Below are 12,707 nucleotides of genomic sequence, written 5' to 3' on the forward strand. Positions count from 1 at the left end.
GGTCACAAAGGTTCAATCAGTTGCCCACAGTCATTCAGTGAGCTGACTGGGACTCCACTGTGCTAACAAAGGTTGTTACATCTGTGCTCCAGCTGTTGTCTTGTGTCCCATAGCCACAAGCTGACTGGGGGAGTGTGGGCAGCCCCTGCCCCCCCCCCTTTTTTTTTTTAAATATATCTTTATTGATTTCAGAGAGGAAAGGAGAGGCGGAGAGAGAGAGAGAGAGACATCAATGATGAGTCATTGATTGGCTGCCTCCTGCACGCCCCCGACTGGGGATCGAGCCCTCAACCCAGGCATGTGCCCTGACGGGGAATTGAACCCAGATCGCCTGGATCCCAGGTCGACACTCAACCGCTGAGCCACCCCCAGCCAGGCCCTGCCCCTCTTTTTAAAAAGATCCACTCCTGGATACATGTGTCATGAAAAATGCTTAGTTCTTTTGGACTTCATGCCCAGAGGTCTTCCTCACATTTTACACTTGCTTTCCGCCTTTTAACACCATATTTATACTTTTATGTCTTTGGCTCGTTTTAGAAAGGGTAGGGCTGCAAATATGGGCACAGTACATGGACATGACTTTGATACGAATGTCATGCATGGGTTACTTTTCTTTTGATATTTCATCAGTCTGCAGCTGTGGAAAGTCTTTAGACCATTCAGGTGGTATGAATGGATTTCTTGGGCGATTGTTTTATTAATTAATTAATTAATTAATTTGGTTGATTTGTGTGTGTGCCTGTGTTTATTTTTGTTTAAAATATTACAGATATCCCTTTTTCTCCCCAATGACCCATTCCACCCCTTCCCACCCCCCTGGTGATTGTTTTAGATGGCATGTGTTATGGAATATCTGATTTCAAGTCATTACTGGAGACTGTGTTTGAGAAAGCAGTGAAGTATGGGACCAAGACTTGAATTCCTCTTGTGGTTTGGGGCTATAGTCATTTTCTTCTTAGTTAGTGGGTGAAGAAAATGTTGAGCTTTATCCAGGATCCAGCACACCAGGCCCTATATAGCATTTATGCGCCATCACCCCTCCTTAATGTTAGTTTAGGTGTTTATTGTTTTCTAAGCAATAGCATCCCTGTATTGCAGAATCATTTTGTGTGTCTCCCAGATGTCATAGGCTGAGTAAATACACACCAGCTGTGAAAACAGCCACACATTAAAGATCTAAAGGAAATTAAAATTTGGCTCTTAATTACCTAAGTATTTATATGCTTCCCCTTCTCTTTTGTTTGTCTGACCTAATAGTAAGGAAAGTTCTTGTGTTTACTGAAAGCTGCTTATTTGTGAATGAAGGACTCTGTGATAATATATTCATGGGTACTTTCCATGATCTACATATGCTACATAAAATGCCAAGGATCATCACTGTGCTTGGCTCAAGTCTGTTAATATAGAATCAATAAAAATGTCATTTGTTCATTAAAAAATCGTCGAGCATCTCTCAGTTAAGCCAGAGAGTTCCCATCCTTAAAAGGCTCATAATTGATTCACCACAACTCCAAAGTAACCCAATAATTATACTATGATGAGTTGTAAATTCTGACCAAGGAACCCAGAGGAGAGACACATTAGCCTGAAAATAATGACTTGAATAGCCTTTACTTTGAGAGCCAAGTGAAAGGAAAATGTATTTTCAGCATTGATTTTTTTAAAGTTTCTTTTTTTGGTTTTCTTTGTTTTAGGTTGTTAATGTTTTAAAGAAATGATAAACAACTTGTCCCCATTCAGTGTCACACTGAAAACCTGCATTTGCTCTGCCTCACTCCTTTGAGGGACGCAGTGAAAATGGCAAAGTGCTGCTTAAGTGGCCTTTTCCCCTTAGTGCAGGAAATGCTGACCTGCTGAGTAGTAGGAATGTGACGGTCTGTGCAATGCGAAGTTCTTGGCCTCACTCACTTAACTTCAACAACATCAGCACCACATTTATGTGATGTTTCAGTCTAAAAAGTGATTTTATAAAATAGGATGCATTTCCTCCTTTATAGCATCCCCGGAGGGGGGCAGGGCAGGTATTGTTATCCCCCCTCTGGCTGTGTGTGTGTTTGTGTGCTTTTACCCCCTATTTTTTGTGTGTGTATGTGGTAAAATACATATAACATGAGCTAACCAGCTTAGCCATTTTTAAATGCACCATTCAGAGGTATTAAATACATTCATGGTGTTGTGCAGCCAGCACCACCTTCCATCTCCATAAGTCTTCACCTTGTAAATCTGAAGCTCTATAACCATTAACAATAGCCGCCCCCCCCCCGCCCCCGGCAACCACCATTATATTTGTTGTCATGACTTTTGTCCTTTCTCGGTTTTTGCAGATGAGGACACTTAGGCTCATAGAAGTGACTGAATGGTCCAGAGGCACACAGTTTGCCAGCGATGGGCCCACCCAGGACAGAAACCCAGTGCTCTGCCTTGTGTCCCCACACGCTTTCTCCTAAATCACACTACTGTAGGGGGTGGAAAGGATAAGTAACAAGTTAGACAGAAGATTTCTGTTAGTAATGAGAGAGTCCTCTAAGAGGGAAGGTTTTTTGTTTGTTTTTTTTTAAATTAAAATCAGCAAAGAAAAGCAGCAAAATGAAACAGGAGCTGCACATATCTCTTGCCAATCTAACATTCCACTGTTGTTTGTTTTGAATGATGTGAAAAGTGCAGTTTGCTTTGCCGAAGGAAAGAATTTGAAGGGACACAGGCTCTGGTTTTAGTTTCTGCTGTGTCGGTGATTTGCTCTGGCTGTGGGCAAGAGAAACAGCATTTGTTGGGGTAGTTTCTTTTTTCTGAAGAGCCTGTAAGTCTGCCCCCCATTTTCTTAGTGAGTAGGCCTGAGACACACTATATTTTATATGAAAATGAACTTTTATTCTTTTCAGTTGTTTTCAATTGGCTCTGGAACTCTTATCCCCATTGAGGATGGAAAAAAAAAAACATTGTCAATTAAAGATGACATCATCTGCTCAAATTTCACACAGTCTCTTTTGGAGTGACTCAGGTTTTCTTGAAGGAGTGGGAGAGGCAAGTGCCCAGTCAAGTAAAATTTTAAACTCTGCATCAGGCCTACATCTCCCTTCTCAAAGGTTTCCCCTCCCTTTCCTCCTTCCCAGGTGGCATCTGGGTGTGGGAGGAAGTGGTGTGTCCTGGAGCAGGCTCTGGGTATTGCTCTCTGGTTGATGGCTGCATCCAGTTGTTTTTGCGTTGACCTCTGTCCTTGCTGCTGCTACACAGGACAAGGGTCTCAAGGTCTGGGCAGTTTTTACTAAATACTATTCTTGCTAAGTGTTAATGTGTGTAGCACAGTATTTTGTAGATGCAGCTGTAACAGGGTGAGCTTGATGGGAACCCAGGTGGATAAGTTTAGCCAACTGCAAAGGAGAATTCAACATGTAATTAACCAAATCATGTATATAAGCAAGGGCTAAGCTTCCCTTTGGCCAGGCAGATTTGGATGTGAATCCCCTTTACTTGCTGCAAGTAAATAAAGCTACCCAGTGACAACCACATCTCTTTCTTGAATAGAGTGCCCTGAACAGTGAACCTGTCGTATTTGGTTCCACTGCCTCTGCCGCCCAAGCACCTGTGACGGCTGCGGCTGGACGTGGTGTGTCCATGACCCTGAAGGCTCAGCATTCTCCACTGGCGTTGGCTAGGCCAGTGCCTGAGGTCCAGTGACCACTCATTTGATCCCTGTCTCTGCCCTTTGCTACAAGGTCATCTAAGCTGTCTTTTAAAAACATTTTCTTACTTTTCAGTAATTCCAAACTTAGCAAAAAAGTGTGAGGATAATGCAGATAATTTAATGTATATACCCTTAATCCGTTTTTAACATTTTCCCACATTTGTTTTATTACTCTCTCTCTACCCGTTATGTGTTTTTCAGAGTCATTTGGCAGTGGCAGCTCCAGAGGAGGCATTGTAGAGGGTGAATTAGAGAGGGAAACGTCTGGAAATAGCTTTCATCTTCTTTCCTTTTCTTTGCTTTCCTCCAGCCGTTCCTTCTTTCAAATTAAGCTTCTCCACTTCCTTGAACTCTCCCATCTGTTTAACTGACTTTGCGTCTTTCCCCTTTCTGTGTGTTGGCTTCTAGTTGCATTTCCAATCCTTGGTGGTCTTAGAACAGTGTGTCTAAAACATCAGATAGTCCAGGTGGTTGGACTGACGAGACGAGAGTGAGGGCCAGTTCCTTCCAGTAAAAAAAAAATCAGTGCTATTCCCCATTCCCTCCTTTGTTTGTTCATTTATTCAGCCAATCAGCAGTCTTGTTGAAGGTTTCCACTTGCAAGAGTGGTAAGAATTCCTTTCCTTTGATTCTGATAGCACTGGTGACAGGCCTGGGTTGAAGTTGACAGAAAGAGGTATGTGAGAAGTACCTGTTAATTTTTGGGTGATTCTTGCTCTCCTTGTGGCAGCTGCAGCGTGTCCCCCCTTCCTCTGATGAGTGGCCATGACAATGGCTATTTGAAGGAATTGCTCATTGGGCAGAATTTGGTCTGCTGAGCAGTTTTATTTAGTAAGACAGGCTGACCATATGGTCAATAATAATAAGAAATAGATTTCCTTGAAATCTGGTGGTGATACCTACTGGAGTTCAATGTTCCTAACTCCAGTGGACGTGGTTCATACTGTCAGTTATATAAATGGTGCCTCTCATAGCCTAACAGTTGGCTTATCTCCACTCATTTCTTTTCTCCCCTTAAAGAGAGATTTTAACTTTGATGAAAAAACTTGAAGGATATTGTATTTTTAATAATATTTGAAATTTTACTTCAGTTTTTTCTTTTCAGAATGGGCTAGCTTTTCACTGTGCAGGAACATAGCACATTGTGTTGAATTTACTGGGGAAATTTGAATTGATTCTGCTAATTATGATTTGAATGAGAGAATAGTATAAACAAAGACAGCTGTGAGCTTTTCATTTGAAAGTAGTTTTACCTCATGATTAAAAATTAGAGCAGTATAAAACACAAAAATAAAAAGATAAAATAACCCAATTAACAAATGGACAAAGGTCTTGAAGAGACATTTCTCCAAAGAAGATATACAAATGGCCAATAAGTACCTAAGCAGATGCTCAATATCGTTTGTCATTAGGTGAATACAAGTCAAACTACAATGTGATACCATTACATCTACTGAGGGGGACAATAATAGGTGTTGGCCAAGATATGGAGAAATTGGAACACTCATACATTGCTGGTAGGAATCACACAGCCACTTTGGAAAACGATCTGGAAGTTTTTCAAAATGTTAGACATAGAGCTAGTATTTCACCCAGCAATTCTACTCCTAGGAAAAGGAGTGAAATATAACCAAAAAAAAATGAAACATACATCCACACAAGAACTTGTACATAAGCATTAACAGCAGCATTATTCATAATACCCAAAAAGTGGAAATAACTCATATATCATCAACTAATGGAACAATAAACAAAATGTGTTATATCCATAAAATGGAATATTATTGGCAATAAAAAGGAATGAAGTACTGATACATGCAACAACATGAATGAATCTTGAAAACATTATGCTAAGTGAAAAAAGCCAGTTATAGGCAAATCTGTAGATACAAGAAGGAGATTAGTGGTTGCCTAGCACTATGGGGAGTGGCTGCTAATGGATGAATACAGGGTTTCTTTTGGGTGACAAAATATTTTAAAAATTAGATTGTGGTGATAGTTGCACACTGCTATCAATACTAATATACTAAAAATCATTGATCATTTACTTTAAATGGGTGAATTGTATGGTCTGTGAATTATATATATCTCAATAAAGCTTTTTTAGAAACTTAAATAAATTAGAGCAGGAAAAACAGGGCAAAATAAGGACATGTTTTCCAACATACTAATACCTGTAATTGAAATATGACATGTTGTTTTCTTTAGCATCTGTCAACTAAATAATATTTTTCACCAGCTAAAAATACATTTCTTCTAATATCTCAGTATAACATCTTGGCCATGCTCAGGAGTAGAACAGACAAGTCATTCTATTTAAATTTTTAATAACTGCACTTACTTTGGTGGTACAGATTCTAAAACTGAAGCAATATAAAGAACATTTAGCATGGCTTTTTTTGCAAGGATACATGTACCCCAGTGCAGTGTTTCACATATTGAAAACCTTTACTGAAGGAAATAAGAGAAGACCTGAATAAATGTGTATAGATGTGAAAATGTAATATTGTAAAGATAGCAATTCTCTGCAAAGTTTGCTAAAAATGTAATGAAGGTAAAATGAAGATAAAAGAATGCAGGTAAAATAATAGCAGCACCCTCTCATTCCCCCCAAAAGAACATTTAATACAGTAGAGGACTTGCTCCATTGGCATATAAAAAAAGCCATGGTAATGAAAATTATGTGAAGGGTGCAGAGAGGCCTAGAGACAGCCTGTGCAAGTATGGAAACTTGCCCTGTGTTACAGAGATTGCAGTATTATTCCATATGTCATCGTATAAAAATTACAGAATGAACAAATGTCAAAGATTTATCAACGAGGAAATCAGCAAGATGGTAAAGCTGGTTCCAAGAATATTTGGGGAACTGATGAAAGAATGTTGGAATAAGATTTGTTATATATAAAACTGGTTAATCTCTTGCAAAGCAATAAAACCGTAAAACCTTACCAGACAAATTATTTGCATATTTACCAGACAAAAAAATCTATAAGTTAACATATACTTTTACAGAATATAGGCCTCAATCAATAGTAAATAGCAAATCAAACAAAGATATATCCTTGGGCGGGCCTGTTAGGCATTGCTCCAAGATGACATTGAGAGGACATCGGATTTCCTCTTATTTCCAAGCTAAGGAGTAGCTGGGGGATAAGTTACTCATTGGTGTTGGGATAATTGCCTGTCCATATGGGAAACAAATATGTACACAAAAATGAATTCCAGATATACTTAGGTGTTAGATTATTTTCTCCAGGTATTTGAAACATTTCTCATAAAAAATGAAAAAAAAAAAAGGTTCTTGATGAAATACTAGATAATAGTTTGAGTGAATTAAGTCTATATCAAAATGCCGTTGAATAAAAAATCACTTTGTAGCATGATACATTTATTGTGATAATAATATAAATTTAAAAATACCACAGAACTTCTGGGACTTTGTGTACATGTGCATAAAAGCAGTAAGGACTAGAGGCATCTAATCTAAACTTTTATACCTCAGAAAAGATAACTATAATCTATTATTATTTTATTAGTAATAATTAAGTTCTGTTAAATTCAAGTCTATTGTGCCAGGTAAAGACACTATAATCTTAGCTTTGAAACATGCAACATTTACCTGGCACAACATACTTGATTTTAGCAGAACAGTAAAATTTTAATGTTTTATATATGTGGTCTATCATATCATTGAGGGGAAAGATATGGCCTTGGGAAAATGGCCAAAGATTAAGAAACAAATGCACAGTACTGTCTTGTACCATGTACTCAAATTATAAATGGATCAACAAATTAAATATTAAAAAGTAACAACACTGGTGAAATGACAAGTTAGAAAATCTTTGTGGAGGGAAGTTTTTCCCAGTGTGCCCTCAAAATCAGAAATGTTAGAGGAAAGAGTGATTAGGTTTTTTAAAATATGTTAAAAATTTTTGTTGTTACTGATTTTAGAGAGAGAGGGAGAGAGGGAGAGAAAAACATTGATGAGAGAGAGATATATCGATCGGCAGCCTTCTGCACGCCCCCTACTGGGGATTGAGCCCGCAACCTGGGCAGGTGCCTTGACTGGGAATTGTACTGGCAACCTTTTGGTTCATGGGATGACACCCAACAACTGAGCCACACCAGCCAGGGCAAGAGTGATTAGTTTTGATTAAAAAACACACACACCAAAAACCTCAAAATTTTAACACTGGAGAGAATTTTATAATTAAGAGTAAAGGTGAATCTGTAAGAGAACAGGTGGGCAAGGATGGTTCAAGAGGGTAGACAGCCTCTTGAATCTGTCTTTACCTCTTTCCCTGTTTGTAAACAGAGATGATAGTCACTGCCCCAAAGTCTTGTTTACATAAGTGCTTAGTGCTTCCTCTGTCTGGCAGAAAGTTCTTGTGCTGGAACATAACCTGATTTCAAGCTACATTCCCCCTTATCCGTGGCATTTTCTTCCCTCCCACCACCCACACCCAACCACTCTTGTAGGAAGAACCCTGATTTTCCCCTAACCTGATGTATAAAATGTAGGACACTTTATCTGTTCAAGATAAGATGAATGTTGATAGTAAAATATTAGAGGGTACTGGGAAGTTTGAGAGGTGGAATATAATCAAGCTCCACTTAACTGAAGGCATTATATATCTTAGAATGTAAAAAAAAAAGGTTCCCTACAGGGATAGTCAATAATCCTTTCTTCTTTATGGGACGTGTGCTCTTAAGGTGAATGGGAACAGGAGGAGATTGGAGATTCTCTTACAATACAGGGCGGGTTTATTTATTTATTTTAAAAAATATATCTTTATTGATTTCAGAGAGAGGAGAGGGAGAGAGAGATAGAAACATCAATGATGAGAGAGTCATTGACCGGCTGCAGCCCCAACCCGGGCATGTGCCCTGACCGGGAATAGAACCCTGATCGCCTGGATCCTCGGTCGATGCTTAACCGCTGAGCCACGCCCGGCCAGGCAGGGCGGGTTTATTCTTAAACTCTGTGGACGTTCCCTTCCCTTGACTGGCCTAAGATTCTGTAAACCAGATAGGCCTCCACCTCCTCTGTGCCACTTCAGCACTGTGGTGTATATATAATGGGAAATGAAGCAGTTTGTTACAAATAAGACACCTTACAAAATATGCACCCTTTAATTCAAGAGTTTATCCTCAGGAAATAATCAGGCAAAAGTGCATAGAGGGCTTATTACAGTATTATTTGTAGTTGCAAAGCATTGGGAGCAACCTCCATGCCCCAAAATGAGGATGGAGTAACAAATTATGTTACTTCCATTCATTAGAATTCTATGCAGACAGTAACTACAATAGAACAACTCTATTTATTGACTAGAAAAGTTTCAGGATAAATTAATGTTATAATGAAGGAAACCAATATGTCACCCCAAATAAGCCTCTTTGGCATAAAAATTATTTTGAGCTGAGGACAATTAAGCAGTAAAAAGCAGGAAAAGCTCTCCCTTTTCTTCATAAAGACAGGAAATAAATTCTTTTACTGGAGACAGATCCTATCAGGTCATAGAATCGGCAAAAAACCCTCATTAAAGAACCCTGTATATTTCTCATTACTTCTTCACCATCTACTACTTGACTTGACAGCTATTTACAAATTTATTGTTTCTTTGTCTAATAGGTGTAAAAACTTCCTGCTCTGTTCATGTCTTTGGGCCTTTATTCTCTTGTGAAGGCTCCCATGTACATGTAAAAATGCAATACTATTTATGTGCTTTTCTCCTGTTAATCTGTCTTTGTCACTTTACTTTTCAGACTCAGCCAGGGATCCTAAGGGGGTCAAGGAACACTTTTTTCTCTTCTACTATAATATTCCATTTTAATAAAATATAAAAACGTATGTGTAGATTTACTTGGGAGAAGATACGGAAGGATATATACAACATACAGTGCTGTCTTTGGGTGGAGAGTGGTGGGGGCTGATTTCAGTTAATTTCTTTGGTTTTCCAAATTGCTAAGAAATGGAAGTGAGATGGTAGTAAATTATTGAAGGGCTTGTGTTGTGTTCTTAAATTTATGTGGACTTCTCCTGTAAGACAAAAAAATAAATACCTCACTCTGCCTTTTTTTTATTTATTAACAGGCCTTTTTGCAAAGATATGGCAACAAGCAGCTGTTCCTTAGAATCGTTGGACTCAAAACAGGCCTCTGGACAGCACAGACCACCTAATGTGAACAGGTCAGAAAAGGTGTACCAGCGTTCCTGAGGGGACCAGTCCTACCCTTTAGTGAACTGTAATGTTGATGTTAGAACAGGGTTCTGTGGTTTATTGATAGGTGGGGAGGGGAGAGGCCCAGGCAGGTAGAGCGCCCATTTGACAAATGAGGGAAGGAGGCTAAGGGACTCAATGAATAGGTGTCACTGTTACATAAAAGCAGAAACAAAACTAAATTCAACTTTTGGGGCACAGCTCCCTTTGTGTCTTTTTTATCTTAAAAATTTTTAACCATTAATTTTTAAATAAAATAATGTAACCACATTGGCAAGCATAGGGAGAAGTGGAGGAAAGAAGAAACATAAGCTATAATTATGACACAGACTGTTAGAATTTTGGTGTATTTCATTCCAGTCTTTTTCCTGGGCATGTGCTTCTTGAGATGGGTATAACCATAGAGTTTTCAGTCAATATGGTATTATGACCATTTTTCTGCTTACATTCTTTTTGTAATCTTGGCTTAAAAGTGCACTTAAAAATGTTCATTGTAGAACATTCAGGAAATAATAGAAAATCACAAAGAATAAAATATGTATTTCTATCACTTTAACTATCATAACCATTTTTTAGGTGTATATTCTTTCTTTTTCCCTTTATATAGAGATATTAACTTTTTGCTTAATTGGGATCATACTAAATATTTAGTAACCTGCTTTTTAAAACTTAGTAAATCATGACTTTTTTTCTTTTCCTTAAGTATTCTTTATAATATCACATATAATTGCTAGGTACTGTTCCTTTCCTGCGTATTCTGGAATTAACTTAACTAGTTGTTTCTTTTTAAACATGTAGGCTATTTCTTTATCAGTTATTAAGGCAACTCTGTTAAAGCTACTTTTTAGTAACATGAGAAAGTGCTTTATCATCTATCCTATAGGTTTATTAAACTTTAAATTATACAGCAGATCTTTAGCATTTTGGATTTTGCATTTGAAATTTTAGCTACTTATGAGTGTGTTCATAATACTCATGGACTTGGCAGTTTGTTGATATAAGAAAGGGGTGCAATAATATTAGGCTTGAGGAATGGAGATGAACTTGAAAATAACTTCTAAGGATCTTAAGGCGTTTATTTTTCAGGTTACTGTTTTATTCCATACGTCCCTGTTCTGGAAATCTGAGCTTTCTTCAGAAATATGTGCCCCCTTTTCAGCGTTACCCTCTAACTTATCTGATAGTTTCCTAGATAACTATTGCATCAACATTTATAAGGCTGAGTTTGAAAGTGGTAATAAAATAGCTAAAAAAAGTATTGAAAACAGTAATAAATAAAGGGTATGATATTCAGAGCTTGCTGTGAGCTGGATATTTAGACTGGGGATCTTCAGCATATATGTAGTTCTTGAAGTCAGGAACCTCAAGTGCTATTTCCAAGAGAGAGCAAAACTAATGAGAAGAGAATGGAGGAAGGAACTTTTGGGAACACAGACACTGAAGGGGTGGCTGAGGGAGTGAGAGTTCAAGCAAGAGCTACAGAGATGTGTGGGAGAGGACAACTCCATGAGATGGTGGCTGTGGGATGGGCAAGGGATTTGGGGGAGGGGTGAGTTCTGGAATTTGGTCAATAGAGCTGGGTGTTGCAGAGGTCTGCATGCATATAGGTTGAAAAGTATCCTTTGCTTTTGCAGTTAAATATCAGGGACCTTTAATTTGAAGGGTTTCAGTCAAGTTGGGGCAAGAGCCAGTCTGTGGTGAATGGGAGGGGAGAAGTAAGGAATGTGTCAACTCCTTTTTGAAGCTCTTGCCTATGAGGAAACAGAGTGGGAGAAGTTGTGTATTAAGAGAGAAGACAAGAGTGAGGGAAAGTTACCTTGTTTTTTTTGCTGGTTTAACATTAAATAGAAATAAGATTTGTGTGTTTCGGAGTTGAAAGGGGGTCAGAGAAGAAGAGGTTACAGATATATAAAGGAAGTTCCAGTCAGGGTGGTGGAATAGGTAAATGCTGTGTTCGCCTTCTCCCACAAACATCAGCTGAACAGAACTCCTATAGCTAAGGATATAAAGAAGCAGCCGCATGGAGATGCATAGGAGGGGTGGATGAAAAACAGGCTGGTTCCACACCCATGTGTGGCAGTTAAGAATCAGCAGGGATGTTTTAGCTGTGGAGGTTCCCCCTGAGGAGCAAGAGGTTAGACCCACACTAGGCTCTCCAGGCTGGATCACCAGTGCTGGGAAGAGGAGTCCTCACAACATCTGGTTGTGAAAATCAGCAGGGATCCTGTCCCTCCTGATAAGACAACAAGTTGCTGGAGTCCCAGGTGTTCCTCTTAGAGCTCCCGTGCATGGCCTTACTCCCTGGTGGCCTCACTTGCTCTGCGCTCCAGCACTGGGGCAGCAGCTCAAAAAGTGCCAAGGACTGGAGGGGCAGCTTTCTCCCAGATGGACTTGCTGGCAAATAGCTAAAGCAATCTTGAGAAAGAAGAACAAAGTTGGAGGTATCATGCTACCTGATATCAAACTACACTACAAGGCTATAGTAATCAAAAGAGCAAGGTATTGGCATAGAAACAGACACATAGATCAGTCTCTTCAATAAGTGATGTAAGGGCCCTGCTGGTATGGCTCAGCAGTTGATCATCTACCTATGATCCAGGAGATTGAGGTTTGATTCCTGGTCAGGGCACATGCCCGGGTTGCGGGCTTGATCCCCAGCAGGGGGCGTGCAGGAGGCAGCTGATCAATGACTCTCTCATCATTGGTGTTTCTATCTCTCTCTCTCTCTCTCCCTTGCTCTCTGAAATCAACAAAAACATATTAAAAAAAAAGAGAAAATACAAAACAAACAAAGAAAACAGAAA

At 39.1% G+C, this 12,707-nt stretch overlaps 1 protein-coding gene across 4 annotated transcripts in view; it reads left to right on the top strand.

The window, feature by feature from the left end:
• Positions 1-12,707, top strand: part of TTC39B (tetratricopeptide repeat domain 39B) — a 109,115-nt gene that overhangs the window by 41,858 nt on the left and 54,550 nt on the right. For all 4 annotated transcript variants that reach the window (XM_016214375.2, XM_016214400.2, XM_016214391.2 and 1 more), the window contains one exon: positions 9,777-9,872. In XM_016214375.2, coding sequence (XP_016069861.2) covers positions 9,777-9,872 — 96 coding nt within the window. The remainder of the gene's footprint in view (positions 1-9,776; positions 9,873-12,707) is intronic.

The sequence above is a fragment of the Miniopterus natalensis genome, chromosome 12 (genome assembly GCF_054644295.1).
Source record: "Miniopterus natalensis isolate mMinNat1 chromosome 12, mMinNat1.hap1, whole genome shotgun sequence".
NCBI lineage: Eukaryota > Metazoa > Chordata > Mammalia > Chiroptera > Miniopteridae > Miniopterus > Miniopterus natalensis.